Below are 17,254 nucleotides of genomic sequence, written 5' to 3'. Positions count from 1 at the left end.
AAATAACAAAAAAAAAAACTGTGCCAAAAAAGCTATTTCTTGTTACCTTGCCGCACAAAAAGTGTAATATAGAGCAACCAAAAATCATATGTACCCTAAACTAGTACCAACAAAACTGCCACCCTATCCCGTAGTTTCTAAAATGGGGTCACTTTTTTGGAGTTTCTACTCTAGGGGTGCATCAGGGGGGCTTCAAATGGGACATGGTGTCAAAAAAACCAGTCCAGCAAAATATGCCTTCCAAAAACCATATGGTGTTCCTTTCCTTCTGCGCCCTGCCGTGTGCCCGTACAGCTGTTTACGACCACATATGGGGTGTTTCTGTAAACTACAGAATTAGGGCCATAAATAATGAGTTTTGTTTGGCTGTTAACCCTTGCTTTGTAACTGGAAAAAAAATATTAAAATGGAAAATCTGCCAAAAAAGTGAAATTTTGAAATTGTATCTCTATTTTCCATTAAATCTTGTGCAACACCTAAAGGGTTAACAAAGTTTGTAAAATCAGTTTTGAATACCTTGAGGGGTGTAGTTTCTTAGATGGGGTCACTTTTATGGAGTTTATAATCTAGGGGTGCATCAGGGGGGCTTCAAATGGGACATGGTGCCAAAAAAACAGTCCAGCAAAATCAGCCCTCCAAAAACCAAACGGCGCACCTTTCACTCTACGCCCCGCTGTGTGCCCGTACAGTAGTTTACGGCCACATATGGGGTGTTTCTGTAAACAGCAGAGTCAGGGCAATAAAGATACAGTCTTGTTTGGCTGTTAACCCTTGCTTTGTTAGTGGAAAAAATGGGTTAAAATGGAAAATTAGGCAAAAAAATGAAATTCTCAAATTTCATCGCCATTTGCCAATAACTCTTGTGCAACACCTAAAGGGTTAACGACGTATGTAAAATCAGTTTTGAATACCTTGAGGGGTGTAGTTTCTTAGATGGGGTCACTTTTAGGGAGTTTCTCCTCTAGGGGTGCATCAGGGGGCTTCAAATGGGACATGGTGTAAATAAACCAGTCCATAAAAATCAGCCTTCCAAAAACCAAACGGCGCACCTTTCACTCTACGCCCCGCTGTGTGGCCGTACAGTAGTTTACGGCCACATATTGGGTGTTTCTGTAAATGGCAGAGTCAGGGCAATAAAGATACAGTCTTGTTTGGCTGTTAACCCTTGGTTTGTTAGTGGAAAAAATGGGTTAAAATGAAAAATTAGACAAAAAAATGAAATTCTCAAATTTCCTCCCTATTTGCCAATAACTCTTGTGCAACACCTAAAGGGTTAACAACGTATGCAAAATCAGTTTTGAATACCTTGAGGGGTGTAGTTTCTTAGATGGGGTCATTTTTGGGTGGTTTCTATAATGTAAGCCTCGCAAAGTGACTTGAGACCTGAACTGGTCCCTAGAAATTGAGTTTTTGTAAATTTCGGAAAAATTTCAAGATTTGCTTCTAAACTTCTAAGCCTTATAACATCCCCAAAAAATAAAATATCATTCCCAAAACAATTCAAACATGAAGTAGACATATGGGGAATGTAAAGTCATCACAATTTTTGGGGGTATTACTATGTATTACAGAAGTAGAGAAACTGAAACTTTGAAATTTGCAAATTTTTTTAAAATTTTTGTTAAATTAGGTATTTTTTGGTGCAAAAAAAATTTTTTTTTGGACTCCATTTTACCAGTGTCATGAATGAAGTACAATATGTGACGAAAAAACAATCTCAGAACGGCCTGGATAAGTCAAACCGTTTTAAAGTTATCAGCACTTAAAGGGACTCTGGTCAGATTTTCAAAAAATGGCCTGGTCCTAAGGTGTAAAAAGGCTGTGTCCTTAAGGGGTTAAGGTGAAAATGAGCCCGGTCCTTAAGGGGTTAACGGCTTACTATATATATATTATATATATATTTTTTAATCATGTCATAATAAAAATGATTTTTTTATAACGGTACTGCGAGCTCCGTTTTCTGTTTATTCACTTGTTATACTCGGGAGCTGGTACCGAGTCATTTGTCTAGGTGGCCCATGGTTTTGTTGGGTGGACACTCCTTTCCACCCCCACCATTAGGTCATCTTTTGGTCTCTTTTTTTCTAATCTCTCCCCCATTATGTACGTACAGTCACATCCTGACCCTCTTCCACCACATCTGTATCATTTGAAATCCCAGCACACATAACAAGGTTTTGAATAATGCTGGCTCCCTCCACCATACGGCTTCCCGCCCAGTTCCCCATGTACGGGACAACTGACTCAAACTCCACTTCCCGCCATACGAGCGTCTCACTACTTGGCGAAAAAAACCACACACACCACGTGTATCCCCTGTCAGTATGACGTGTACACTTTAGACCAATTAGAAAGCGAGCATGACCACAGGCTCAGGATGCGGTCTGGAGTGGGCGGGGCTACCTCTAGCTGACGTCACGGGATCCCCGTACTAGCGGCTGTGCTCGCGGTGAACTAGGTAACGGGCGACGAGCTGTCGGTAGTGAGGCTTTCCCTTGGTCCCGGTTGCTGGTTACAGTGGTTCTGCACTCACCTCCTGTTTGGTGTTTCCTGCGCGGCGTGAACTGAGGAAACGGGAAGTGTGGAGTTGTAAGAAGTGCTGAGCAGCGCCGAGGTCCGGTCCTGTTCCCGAATGTGAGGCGGGGGTAATGCCAGCCAGGTGAGCCTAACCATGGCGTCGTGTCCTCCCAAACCGCAAGCTGTCCCGTCATGGCGGTGCGTCCTGGTGCAGCTTTATGTACAGCAGTGTGGATCTGCCTCTGTACATACTGGGTGTTGTAGTACACTAACAGCTTCTGGTGCTAGGCTATGTAAATGCTAGGTGTTGTAGTCTGACTGCTGACAGGCGCTGCAGCCCCATGGAGGGCCTTATTGATGTACTCCATTAGTCTCCCTGAACACCTCAGATCATAGGTATTTATTTCCTGGTTAATTTGGCCTTAGCTCTGGTGGAAGTCTGTCATACTGGCTGGTAAATGTAAAGGTTAGCTCCACTTTAAAATGCTATTGCCTGCCCACACAATTGGGGTAACTATTAGGTCAGTCGGGGTCCTACTAGGGCTGCAGCCATCGATTATTTTAGTAATCAAGTATTCTATCAACTAATCCAACGATTAGGCTACTTTCCACTGACTGCTGTTCCGTCCCCATTGACTATAATGGGTGCGGGGGGTCTGGCGGCAGCGCACGGCGACAGTTAGCCGGACTAAAAGTACGACATGCAGTACTTTTAGTCCGGCTGTCTCTCTCGCCGTGTGCTGCCGCCGGAACTCCGCCCCAGCCCCTATTATAGTCCATGGGGACGAAGCTGCAGTCTGGGGGCACACGTAAACTAGCGGCAGGACGGATCCGACAGGCTGTTCACCCGCCGGAACAGCCTGCCAGAGTCCCTTGCCGCTAATGTGAAAGTACCCTTACTGATAATACAACCGTCTGCATCTGTTATAAACGGATCCGGTTGAATTATCGTTAACATACAGCATGCTGTGGTTTGCTCTCCGGTATGAAAACGGAACAAAAAGCATTTTGGAGCATTTTGTCCCCATTGACAATGAATGGGGACAAAATTTATTATGAGGGATCTCGATACCGGAAAATATTGATGCTAGTGTGAAAGTAGACTTATTCAAGTACTCTAATAAGAAAAAAACTACGGTAATTAAAAGAACATTTTCCTGTATAAAAACTCATCAGCCCCCCCCCCCCCCCCCCTTCCCCCAGTGCTATCAGCACCTCCAAGGCCCCCATTTCCCCGTAATACTTAGCTTTCCTGGCAAGTATAGCGGCTGGCCGATATGGAGTCCGCAGTAGAAGGACTGCAACGTCATCTTCTTCCCAACATGCGCTGGAACCTGACATCACACAGTCAGGCAGCGCACGCCAGGACAATACAGCGTGGTGCCGAAGGGAGGCCACAGAGCGGTGAGTGATAGCCAACTTCACTTCACTCACGCTCCGTGGTCACATGATCAAAATGAATCTATATTGAGGATTTTTTTGTGTCCATTACATCGAGTAATCGTTGCAGCCCTAGGTCCTACTGCTGGCCCCCACTCCATTCATTTCTATGGGAGTTTCGGAGATAACCGAGTAGGGATGAACGAACTTATGTTTTCAAGTTCGGGTATAAGGTTTGGGTTATCTAAGAATTCCGTTATGGATTCCGCTACCACAGACTATAACTTATGGTCCGTGGTAGCGGAATCCATAACTGAATTCTTAGATATCCTGAACCATGTACGCTGAATTTTAAAACTTAAGTTCTCTTATCCCTATTCAGGAGTGAAGGCAGGTTTCAGCTGCTTTTACTTGGTCTCAACCTGATTTCTAACAGCTAGAAATCCCAAGTTACTGTGATTCAGGTCTAGTTTTTAAAGCTTAGAATATCAGCTTTCAAACAAACCAGACTCATATTGCCAGCTTCTTCCCTGCCCAAGATATGAAGAGTTAAAGGGGTTGTGCAGGCAATATATATTGATGATCTATCCTCAGGATAGATCATCAATATCTGATCGGCGGGGGTCTGACACTCGGCACTCCCACCAATCAGCTGTTTGAAGAGAAGACTGTGCTCCATGCGAGCGCTAGTTCCTCTTCATTACACTGCCAGTTGTCTTAATTGTTAATTACAGGTAGTACTCGTATAAAATTTTTTGGGGGGAACAACGTGACTGAAAATGGCGTTGTTAGGCTACTTTCACACTGGAGTTTCTGGGTCCGCTTGTGAGATCCATTTCAGGGCTCTCACAAGCGGCCCAAAACGGATCAGTTCAGCCCCAATGCATTCTGAATGGATAAGGATCCGTTCAGAATGCATCAGTTTGGCTGCGTTCGGTCTCCGTCCCGCTTTTGAGGACGATGCAGAGCCAAACGGATCCGTCATGACTCACAATGTAAGTCAATGGGGACGGATCCGTTTCCACTGACACAATATGGTGCGATTGAAAATGGATCCGTGCCCCATTGACTTACAATGTAAGTCAAGACGGATCCGTTTTGACTTAGACTTTTTTTTTAAAAGAATAATGCAACGTATCCGTTCTGAACGGATACAAGCGTTTGCATTATCGGTGCGGATCCGTCTGTGCAGATACAAGACGGATCCGCACCGAACGCAGGTGTGAAAGTAGCCTTGCGGTGTTCACCTTGTAGGAAAAATATTTAAATCAGACATTTTCAGACACCGCAGTGCCGGTTATGTTTATTTCTTTATTGTTTATATATTTTTCTTTGTAAAATTAGGAAAGGGGTGTGATTAGAATTTTTTTACTCTGCAAGTAATCGTGTGTCCCATAGAGAACTTTTATGGTCTATGAGATTTTCATTGCCTGCCTGTGAAGGTGTGTGTCGTGCACAACTTTAGGGCTCTTGCGCACGACTGTATGCCCTCCGAAACATACGGTCCGTGAGCAGGTCATAGGCCCCAGAAGGACATACATCGTGTGCAGAGGAGCACACAGCATCATAGGTTTCTATAATGCTGTGCGCATCGGGCAGCCCGCCGGGCTATTGTCCCGCACTCATATGATATTATGAGTGCGGGACAATAGCCCCGCGGGCGGCACGATGCATGCCCCTCCGGGGCATATGGCGCGCTCACAGATCGTATGTCTCGGAGGGCATACGGTCGTGTGCATGAGCCCTTACAGGAAGCTTACCATTACAGGCCTGGGAACATTCAGCAGGTCCCAGGCTACCATGGTAACCAATCGGAGCCCTGCGATTTCACTGTGGGAGCCCTCTGCCTAAGGCCTCTTGCACACGTCGGGTTGTGCCGCCGTTCCGTGCCTTGGGGACCGCAATTTGCGGTCCCCAATAAACAGGCAACATCCGTGCGGCGGCCGGGACGGATCCAGATCCATTCAACTTGAATGGGTCCGATATCTGTATATATGTTCTATTTTTTTTGTGGTGCGGAGTTAGACAAACACCACGGAAGCACTCCGTAGTGCTTTCGTGGGGTTCCGATCCGTGCTTCCGTTCCACATCTCTGTGATTGCGGACCCATTCAAGTGAATGGGTCCGCATCCGTGATATGGAGTGCACACGGGCCGGTGCCCGTGTATTGTGGACCCGCCGTATGCAGGCCGCACGGCCTAATTCCACAGATCCTGCGTTTGCTATTAAATTGCATCTAAGGGGTTAAATGACCTGCTTTGGACAAGAAGTCACTGTGGCTAAAGATGGCCATACCTATTGGATTTCAGAGTTTGATGTTTGTGGCCAGTGTAATGTAAGTGCAGGATCCCCTTTGGTACTGTCGTCCTGTGCTATGATACACTTGGCAGGGAGCAGCTCGGTAATTGTGGCTTCCATATTAGGACACACGATCCCTTCACCGCAGTGGAGAATTGGACCAATTAGGCAAGGCAGTAACCCTTTATTTCTTATCCTTTTAGTCTTCTGTATACTTTACATGTGATTGTGGAAGAGTCGGAAGCATGATTGTTAAAGCTGGGCCTTTTCCATTCTGACAACAGCTACAGTAAGTGTTTTATTCTTTTAAGAGCATGTTTTGTGTGTATGTATATGTATATATATAGATATATATATCAGAAAAAACCACTGGCAGCACCACCCTGGATAGTATGGAAAAATAGACGGGTGCAATGTCCAAGTACGGTAAAAAGGTGCTTACCCACTTTAGAAGACAAAAAATCGGACTGCACTCCAAGCATTTCTTCAAAGAAGTTAGTTTTTATTCACCCATAAGGTGGCAAAGCGACGTTTCGGCTCAAGCATGAGAAAGGCTCATGCTTGAGCCGAAACGTCGCTTTGCCACCTTATGGGTGAATAAAAACTAACTTCTTTGAAGAAATGCTTGGAGTGCAGTCCGATTTATTGTCTTCTCTATATATATATATATATATATAGATAGATAGATAGATAGATAGATAGATAGATAGATAGATAGATAGATAGATAGATAGATAGATAGATAGATAGATAGATATATATATATATATATATATATATATATATATATATATATATATATATATATAGATAGATAGATAGATAGATAGATATATAGATATATATAGATATATATTTATATATATATATATATTATTTATTGGTCCGGACAAGTTGTAATTTCTAATGGCACCCTTTTAATATTGCATATTATATGGAGTGCAAATCTACCATACTTTTATGGGTTTCGTTTTTACAGCGTTCCCTACATTGTCAAACTAGCTTGTTCCCTTCATTCTCTGGGTCAGTAGAGTTACAGCGATAGCACATTTCCATAGTTTTGTTTTATTTATTTTTATTTTTTTATGCTTGAAAAAAAATAAAAACTTTGGAAAAAAAACATTCGGAGATGAATGAGGGCTCATTTTTTTGCAGGTGAACTGTAGTTTTTCCATACCATTTTAGGGTGTCTAAGACCTTTTAGTGACTTTTTGTAAAAATTTTGGAAAGGTGAAGCGCCAAAACAACGGCCAAATTGATATTCTTTCCCTTACAGTGTTCACCATACGGGATAAATATTTTTATATTTTAATAACTCTGATGTTTTGCAATCAATGTTAATTTTTTGTTAGTTTTTTATTATGAAGAAAGGGAGTGTTTTAAAAAAATGTATTTTTATTTTTACTTTTTTTTTGTGTGTGATCGCTGGGAACTCCTGTGAATGGAGCAGTAGTGTGCATGTCAGTCCACTATTCCATTCACTTCTATAGGACTGATGGAGTGCTTGCTATGTCAGTCCCATAGAAGTTAAAAGAGCAGTAATAAGTGTATATTCACTGAGAGTACAACCTCTGGTACCTCCAGTGATCCCAAGAAGGGGTCCTCATGTCTCTTGTTTGACTGGAGTGATAATGTGCATGTCAATCCACCCCTTCATTCACTTTTAATGGACTGATGGAGCACTATACCAGTCCATAAAAGTGAATGGAGCAATTGACCAACATTTGTGTTCCATTCAGCTGGCAGGGCACACTGTTCTTATGTTTGTGGGATAACACCTTTAAACAAACACTCATCACTTCCACCAATCAGCTTTTTTGCCAGCGCTAGAAACAAAACTATGGATGGAATCGGTAGCAGAAGGTTCTGTGCACTGTGTAGCGGTGTGTCAGTGTACTCTAGCTCGGTTCCCATTGAAGTGAATGGTAACCCAGCACAACACTACTAAATGAGATAGACAAGGCGGCAAATCAGAATGAGGTGGTTATTATGGGGGACTTCAACTACCCAGATATAGACTGGGAAACTGAAACTTGTACATCTCATAAAGGAAACAGGTTCTTGGCAATAACCAAAGACAATTACCCTTCCCAACTGGTTCAGGACCCGATTAAAGGGACGGCCATACTGGACTTAATATTAACCAATAGGCCTGACAGAACAGCAGACGTGCAGGTTGGGGGACACCTGGGAAATAGTGACCACAAAGTAATAACCTTCTAATTATTCAAAAGAGGGTTTCTACATGGAGGAACAAAAATACCAAACTTCAAAAAAGCTAAATTTAGCCAACTAAGAGAGGCCATAGGCCTAACTAACTGGGACACAGTCCTCAAAAATAAAAATACAGCCACAAAATGGGATATCTTTAAAAGCATCCTAAAATCTCATTGTGAGGGGTACATACCGTATGGGTAATTGTATATATATAGGTGGGTGGCTCACACCCAATAGCTACGGTGGGTGCTACTAGCTCAAAATTGGGCGCCCGATCCCAAAGATAATAAAAACTTGAGATAAAAAAGAGAGAGCGAGCACTCACGACATCTGTGTCATATGGAAATAGTTTTACTAGAACTAGATAAGGTTATAACAATTATACATTCACTATTAAAATACATTCACAATAAAATGCAATAAACATAAAATTACTATAATATGGTACCAATTTGATTAACACAACTGTAATCGGGGTAGCAAATTCCGTGGCCGCACTCCGTGACACTTAAGGCAATAGTGTCAGTATCTGTGAGTGGGATGGATGAAAAACGTCCTAAGAGTTCCTCATATGGGGCACTTTTTAACGGCTTGTCTCCAGTATGAGCGAACACCGTATATGTTAGTTCCTGCAGGAGGGCCCACTCCTATCAGGACAGTAGAGGCAAAGTCCCAGACTTATAATTTTTCAGTTCCTACCTGGTTCCTTATTGATGTGTCTCGCTGTGTGGCGTCTCCTCGAGGCGAGCGGTGCCGGCCGTCTGAGCGTCTTCCGCCGCAAGTTTCAGGCGGGTGACGTCACAGTATCGCGAGATCCAACAGGTAGGATTCTGAACAGCAATGTACGCTGAGGCTGTGTCTGTACTTGGCTTTGCTGGAAATTCATTCATGCATGGCCATGCAATCCATAGGGGAGGGAATCCGGTGTATTAGGTGGGCGCTTTTCCTTCTCCTTTACCAGACGCGTTTCGGGGCATCTACACCCCTTCCTCAGTGGTCAAAGCGCCATCAATCATTCTCCACCTTTTATAGTCTATATGGTGATCCACAAAAACAGGAATCCGGATCATCTGGAGACAAAAACACTCTCTGGGGTCTTTCAGAAACCAAGTCCTCCCTCTTAGCTTGTTCAGCTTTAGTTAGCCTGTGCACACTTGATCTCCCATACCGTATGGGAATAAAAAGTTAAGGAACAAAAAGAAACCAATGTGGATAAACAGAACTGTAAAGAAAGCAATAAATGACAAAAAGAAAGCATATAAATCACTAAAACAGGAGGGTAGCACAGAAGCACTGAAAAACTAAAAAGAAAAAAATAGAACATGTAAAAAACTAATAAAAGCGGCAAAACTAGAGACCGAGAGATTAATCGCCAAAGAGAGTAAAACTAACCCTAAGGCTCCATTCACACATCCGCAAAATGGGTCCGCATCCTTTCCGCAATTTTGCGGAAAGGGTGCAGACCCATTCATTCTCTATGGGGACGGAATGTGCTGTCCGCATCCACATTTGCGGATCCGCACTTCCGCATCCGTGCTTCCGTTTCCGCAAAAAAATAGAACCTGTCCTATTCTTGTCCGCAATTGCGGACAAGAACAGGCATATTCTATTATGTCGGCAATGTGCGGTCCGCAAAATGCGGAACGCACATTGCCGCTTTCCGTGTTTTGCGGATCCGTGTCTCCGCAAAACACATTGCGGACGTGTGAATGGAGCCTAAAATGTTCTTCAATTATATAAATGTTAAAAAGTATAATAAATCTGAAGGTGTCGGCCCTTTAAAGAGTAATGAGGGGGGAGTCGAAGAGAGCGACGAGGAGAAAGCAAAGCTGTTAAATATTTTTTTCTCCAATGTATTCACTGAGGAAAATAAACTGTCAGATGAAATGCTGAATGTAAAAATAAATTCCCCATTAAAAGTGTCCTGTCTGACCCAGGAAGAAGTACAACAGCGACTTAAAAAGATTTAAAATAGACAAATCGCCAGGACCGGATGGCATACACCCCCGTATCCTAAGGGAATTAAGTAATGTCATAGCCAGACCCTTATTTCTGATATTTGCAGACTCTATACTGACAGGGAATGTCCCACAGGATTGGCACATGGCAAATGTGGTGCCAATATTCAAAAAGGGTCCAAAAACAGAGCCTGGAAACTATAGGCCGGTAAGTTTAACATCTGTTCTGGGTAAACTGTTTGAAGGTTTTCTGAGAGATGCTATGTTAGAGCATCTCAATGGAAATAAGCAAACAGGGTGGATAAAAATCAATGATTTAAAAAAAAAAAAACAGATTTATTTTTATATAAAATGCTTTTTGAGGAAAATATATTACCATCCAAAGGTTATTCCATCATGAAATAAAGATTAGTTTTTTAATTATGTAGAATAAGGCTGTAAGTGGACTCCCATATTGTTGAATGGATTAGGCAGTGGCTGAGGGACAGACAGCAGAGGGTTGTATTCAATGGAGTATATTCAGACCATGGTCTTGTTACCAGTGGGGTAACTCCAGGATCTGTTCTGGGACCCATATTGTTTAATATATATTGCAGAAGACCTCGATGGTAAGGTGTGTCTTTTTTCTGATGACACAAAGATTTGTAACAGGGTTGATGTTCCTGGAGGGATACACCAAATGGAAAAGGATTTAGGAAAACTAGAGGAATGGTCAAAAATCTGGCAACTAAAATTTAATGTTGATAAGTGCAAGATAATGCACCTGGGGCGTAAAAACCCAAGAGCAGAATATAAAATCAGTGATAGAGTCCTAACCTCAGTATCTGAGAAAAGGGATTTAGGGGTCATTACGGTATTTCAGAAGACTTAAAGGTAGGCAGACAATGTCATAGAGCAGCAGGAAATGCTAGCAGAATGCTTGGGTGTATAGGGATAGGCATTACCAGTAGAAAGAGGGAGGTGCTCATGCCACTCTACAGAGCACTAGTAAGACCTCATTTGGAGTATTGTGCTCAGTACTGGAGACCATATCTCCAGAAGGATATTGATACTTTGGAGAGAGTTCAGAGAAGAGCTACTAAACTGGTACATGGATTGCAGGATAAAACTTACCAGGAAAGATTAAAGGACCTTAACATGTATAGCTTGGAAGAAAGACGAGACAGAGGGGATATGATAGAAACTTTTAAATACATAAAGGGAATCAACAAGGTAAAAGAGGAGAGAATATTTAAAAGAAGAAAAACTGCTACAAGAGGACATAGTTTTAAATTAGAGGGGCAAAGGTTTAAAAGTAATATCAGGAAGTATTACTTTACTAAGAGAGTAGTGGATGCATGGAATAGCCTTCCTGCAGAAGTGGTAGCTGCAAATACAGTGAAGGAGTTTAAGCCTGCATGCGATAGGCATAAGGTCATCCTTCATATAAGATAGGGACAGGGGCTATCCATAGTACTCAGTATATTGGGCAGACTAGATGGGCCGAATGGTTCTTATCTGCCGACACATTCTATGTTTCTATATGTGTAATTTTTTTTAATCCATTCACAATGTCATGCTCTTCCAGAGGTTTTTGTAAGATTAGGCCCAAAACTGAATTTGACTCAGCAGAGATCACATGCCTCTTCACAGCAAAAATGTTATAACATGAACAGAGTTGAGAAAAATACCTTAATCCTAACTTCTACAAACCTATGGATGCAGAATCAACCTAATCAAACTAATATGAAAAGTTGTTTAAATCTTCATCTACTTGCATATTATAAGTTATACCAGCAAGAATTAGTCTTTATGTAGAAAACTATGATTTAAATCAAGCCTTACTGACTAGTGATTTAAATCATTTTGATTTAAATCAAATCCACCCTGTAAGCAAATAACGCCATATCAGCATGGCTTCGTGAGGGATCGGTCATGCCAAACTAATTTAATCAGTTTCTATGAGGAGGTAAGTTCTAGACTTGACAGCGGTGAATCGATGGATGTCGTATATCTGGACTTCTCCAAAGCATTTGACACTGTACCGCATAAAAGGTTAGTATATAAAATGAGAATGCTCGGACTGGGAGAAAACGTCTGTAAGTGGGTAAGTAACTGGCTGAGTGATAGAAAACAGAGGGTGGTTATTAACGGTACATACTCAGATTGGGTCACTGTCACTAGTGGGGTACCTCAGGGGTCGGTATTGGGTCCTATTCTCCAATATATTTATTAATGATCTTCTAAAAGGCTTGCATAGTAAAATATCAATTTTCGCAGATGACACTAAACTGTAAAGTAATTTACACTGAAGAGGACAGTATACTACTACAGAGCGATCTAGATAGACTGGAGGCTTGGGCAGATAAGTGGCAGATGAGGTTTAACATTGACAAATGTATAGTTATGCACATGGGAAGGAATAATGCAAGTCACCCGTACATACTAAATGGTAAAACACTCGGTAACACTGACATGGAAAAGGATCTAGGAATTTTAATAAACGGCAAACTAGGCTGCAAAAACCAGTGTCAGGCAGCTGCTGCCAAGGCAATAAGATAATGGGTTGCATCAGAAGGGGCATAGATGCCCGTGATGATAACATAGTCCTACCACTTTACAAATCGCTAGTCAGACCACACATGGGGTACTGTGTACAGTTCTGGGCTCCTGTGAACAAGGCAGACATAGCAGAGCTGGAGAGGGTCCAGAGGAGGGCAACTAAAGTAATAACTGGAATGGGGCAACTACAATACCCTGAAAGATTATCAACATTAGGGTTATTCACTTTAGAAAAAAGACTGAGGAGGGGAGATCTAATAGCTATGTATAAATATATCAGGGGTCAGTACAGAGATCTCTCCCATCATCTATTTATCCCCAGGACTGTGACGAGGGGACATCTTCTGTGTCTGGAGTAGGGATCGACCGATATTGATTTTTTAGGGCCGATACCGATACCGATAATTTGTGAACTTTCAGGCCGATAGCCGATAATTTATACCGATATTCTGGGAATTTTCATTTTTGAGAAAAAAAATAATTCCTACACAAATCTGCTGAAAATTAATATGTTTATTGTTAATGTGTATTTTTTTTTTGTTTATTGTTAATGTGTATTTTTTTTTTTATAAATCTTTTTCATTTATACTTAATATTTTTGTGTTTTTTTTTTACTAACTTTTAACCCCCTTAGGGACTAGAACCCTTGTCCTATTCCCCCTGATAGATCTCTATCAGGGTGAATAGGAGCTCACACTGTCCCTGCTGCTCTGTGCTCTGTGCACACAGCAGCATGGAGCTGAACATGGCAGCCAGGGCTTCAATAGCGTCCTGGCTGCCATGGCAACCGATCGGAGCCCTAGGCTTACACAGCTGGGGCTCCGATCGGAGGAGCAGGGGAGAGGGGATCCTGTGGCCACTGCCACCAATGATTAATACTGGGGGGGCGCACTGCGCCACCAATGTTTTTACTATTGGCCGGGATGGGGGTGGGGGGCGCACTGCGCCACCAATGATTAATACTGGGGGGCTTGGGGGGGCGCACTGCGCCACCAATGAAGATAAGTCTATCGATCATTCATATACAGGAGGCGGGAGCTGGCTGCAGAATCATGTAGCCGGCTCCCGACCTCTATCAGCGGTAGCTGCGATCCGCGGCACCTGAGGAGTTAACTACCGCGGACCGCAGCTATTGCTCATAGAGGTCGGGAGCCGGCTATGTGATTCTGCAGCCAGCTCCCGCCTCCTGTATATATGAATGAATGAAAGGCTTATCTTCATTGGCGGCGCAGCGGCCACAGCCCCGCCCCTCCTCTTATGTTCTATCCCCTCATTGGCGGCAGCGGCAGCAGCAGCACAGGGGGAGGAGACACGGCTTCCTTCTCCCCTGTGCTGTGGAGGGAACACAGAGAGCGCTGTCAGCAGCGCGTTCTGTGTTCCCCATACGTTATCGGTATATCGGCAAAATAGATGCCGATACCGATAACGTTCAAAATCCTCAATATCGGCCGATAATATCGGCCAAACCGATAATCGGTCGATCCCTAGTCTGGAGGAAAGAAGGTTTGTACACAAACATAGAAGAGGATTCTTTACGGTAAGAGCAGTGAGACTATGGAACTCTCTGCCTGAGGAGGTGGTGATGGTGAGTACAATAAAGGAATTCAAGAGGAGCCTGGATGTATTTCTGGAGTGTAATAATATTACAGGATATAGCTACTAGAGGGGTCGTTGATCCAGGGAGTTATTCTGATTGCCTGATTGGAGTCGGGAAGGAATTTTTTATTCCCCTAAAGTGGGGAAAATTGGCTTTTACCTCACAGGTTGTTTTTTTTTTTGCCTTCCTCTGGATCAACTTGCAGGATGACAGGCCGAACTGGATGGACAAATGTCTTTTTTCGGCCTTATGTACTATGTTACTATTACACAATGGATGAAGCCTTCAGCTTCCCGCTCCATTCACTGTTTAGTTTCCAGTGGACCCTGAAGACAGCTGGTTGATGAGGGTGCTGAGTGTTGAATCCCACCAAGCTGATATTGATGACCTTTTCTGAGGATATGACTTCAATGTCTTCAGGCTGGAAAGCCCCTTTTAAAGGGAACGTCACATGTTGAATGTGCTGTTGTATCTTGAGGCAATATGTAAAGGAGCTGGGTCAGTAACACTACTTTTGCCCAGCAATTAAGCAATATACTATTCATATGTAATATTTCTAATGTTTGAGTATAATTACCTGTTAGATGCATCGGAGAAAGAGACGCTGGTCGCCTCAAGACACCAAACCATGGAAAAGACAGAGATTTTCTCGCAGCTGGGAACGTGATGGAAGAATCAGACCTTCTCCTTATTGGAAATTGCCAGCAAGATCTCGCTCCAGGAGGTATGTCAAATTTATAGTGGTAAACTTAAAGGGGTTGTGCAGGCAGTATCTATTGATTATCTTCAGGATAGTGCATCAATATCTGATCGTGGGGTCCGACTCCGGTTCCCCTGCTGATCAGCTATTTAGTGGCGCTCATGTGAGTGCTACTTCTTGTTCAGAATTACAGTCTGGGTTGCTTGCTCGTTTCTGTGGGCAGTGTAATTATTGGTGCTCATCCCATTTGTTTCAGTGTTTGCCGCTTTTTATGATCAGCGCTCAGACATTGTGGGAGAACAAAAAACGTTTTCTCGCTCATATCATTGGGGGACACAGGACCGTGGGTATAGCTTGCTGCTGCCACTAGGAGGCGACACTAGGCTGAAAGCTGTTAGCTCCTCCCCTGCAGGCTATACCCCCTCCAGCCTGGAGGAGCATATCCGTTTTTAGCTTAGTGTCGTAGGAGGCAGACCTCCCTGCTTTGCAGGGTGGCGTTTTTATTTTTTCTTCTGATTTTATTATTTTTATCTTTAATTCACAGACTACTGGAAGGGGGCACAGGGTCGCCTGCGTCCCTGTATCCCCGGGAGGCTGGCCGGTGTATCTAAGTCACCGCCTTGCCTCCCCCAAGAAGGCAAAGTGGACCAGGGCAGCCTCGCTCCCCTGCTTCCCCCCAGCAAGAGGGCCACCCTCTCTTCAGCCCTTCTCTGCCCGGACCCCTGTCGCATGGTGCCAGCGGTCATAGGGTGGCCCTGCTGGTGTTGCATCATAGGGTAAAGAACACGGATGAAGACAGGTAAGTAATCTGCTTCATCCCCCTAGCTGCAGGAGAACTCCTCCATCATCCACCCCCCCCCCCCCCGCCCGTCCGTCCGTCAGCCTGATCTCTGGCCTCACTGCTCTCGCCGCACGGCCGCTCTGCGGCATATCGGGTCTATTTATTAGAGGCGGCGGCATAGCACACATTATCTTTTAGCCGCAGCGGTTCCAGTACGCTGTGGTCAGGGCCGGACATGGGGATCATAGGCGTTCTGGCCTCACTTCAGCATAGGCTGCCGTTCCCGGGCTGGAAGGGGGCGTGGCTTGCCGTTCCCGGGCTGGAAGGGGGCGTGGCTTATTCTCCCGCCCTGATACAGCTTCCTGATTCTTCCTCTGCACTGCGTGGGTAGGATACAGGACCTGGGACCTCCATACTGGTAGGCAATCGATACCCCCATCCAGCAGGAGATTTGACCATGTCTGACCCCGCCACTGACCCCCACCAGGCACCCTGTAGGACCGCTTACTATGCCTGCTCCTTATGTTCGGAGAAATTCCCTCGTGGTCAGTCACTATCACTGTGCTCGGCATGTCAGAAACCTGCACAGAGCCATCCCCCTAGAGCACAACAGCCCACAGAAGCCCTGGAGCGGCCTGTCCAGGGGGAACCAGACTGGGCAAGGTCCCTGTCACGGGCAGTGGAAGACCTCTCAAAAATCTCCCATTCCACCCTTTCATTGCTGGGTCGTTTGGTAGAGAAATCACCACCGGCGCAACCCGCACAGTCGCATAGCGCACAAACCAGAGGTAGACTTCCTAGTAAGCGCCCCAGAGCAGGCACCCATTCCTCCTCTGACGCCTCAGCATCCCCCCCTGCTCCTGGATCCCATTCACAGGCGTCCTCCCTTTTAGGCGACGCACTGTCAGAAGGAGAGCTTGGGGATTCGGATGCAGATATGGATCCGGAGCACTCTTCTCAGATTGCATCCATGGTGGATAGCCTGATATCGGCAATAAGGGACACCTTCCAGGTTCAGGAGGACCTTCCCTCCACTAGCCAACAAGGGGTGTCATTTCTGCGTACAAAGCAGAACCCCAAATCGTTCCCATTACACGACGATTTTTCTATCGTTGTCACGAAGGCTTGGGACCAGCCAGGTTTGCGTTTCATTATTCCGAAACGCCTAGACCTACTCTACCCTTTTCCACGCGAGTCCGTGGACAAATGGTCCTCCCCACCGAAGGTGAACCCACCGGTTGCTCGCTTGGCAAAATTCACTACCA

The 17,254-nt window shown here is 44.3% G+C and overlaps 1 protein-coding gene across 1 annotated transcript in view; it reads left to right on the top strand.

Annotated features, from left to right (window-relative positions):
- The first annotated feature begins 2,398 nt into the window (after nucleotides 1-2,398).
- CLK3 (CDC like kinase 3) overlaps nucleotides 2,399-17,254 on the top strand; it is an 83,916-nt gene continuing 69,060 nt past the window's right edge. The window contains exons 1-3 of the mRNA XM_040413755.1: nucleotides 2,399-2,659; nucleotides 6,399-6,484; nucleotides 15,093-15,232. Coding sequence (XP_040269689.1) covers nucleotides 15,093-15,232 — 140 coding nt within the window. The 5' untranslated portion in view covers nucleotides 2,399-2,659; nucleotides 6,399-6,484. The remainder of the gene's footprint in view (nucleotides 2,660-6,398; nucleotides 6,485-15,092; nucleotides 15,233-17,254) is intronic.

Source organism: Bufo bufo, chromosome 1 (assembly GCF_905171765.1).
Source record: "Bufo bufo chromosome 1, aBufBuf1.1, whole genome shotgun sequence".
In the NCBI taxonomy this organism is placed as follows: domain Eukaryota; kingdom Metazoa; phylum Chordata; class Amphibia; order Anura; family Bufonidae; genus Bufo; species Bufo bufo.
Note: the sequence above shows the minus strand (reverse complement) of the source record. Positions and strands in the feature narration are given on the sequence as shown.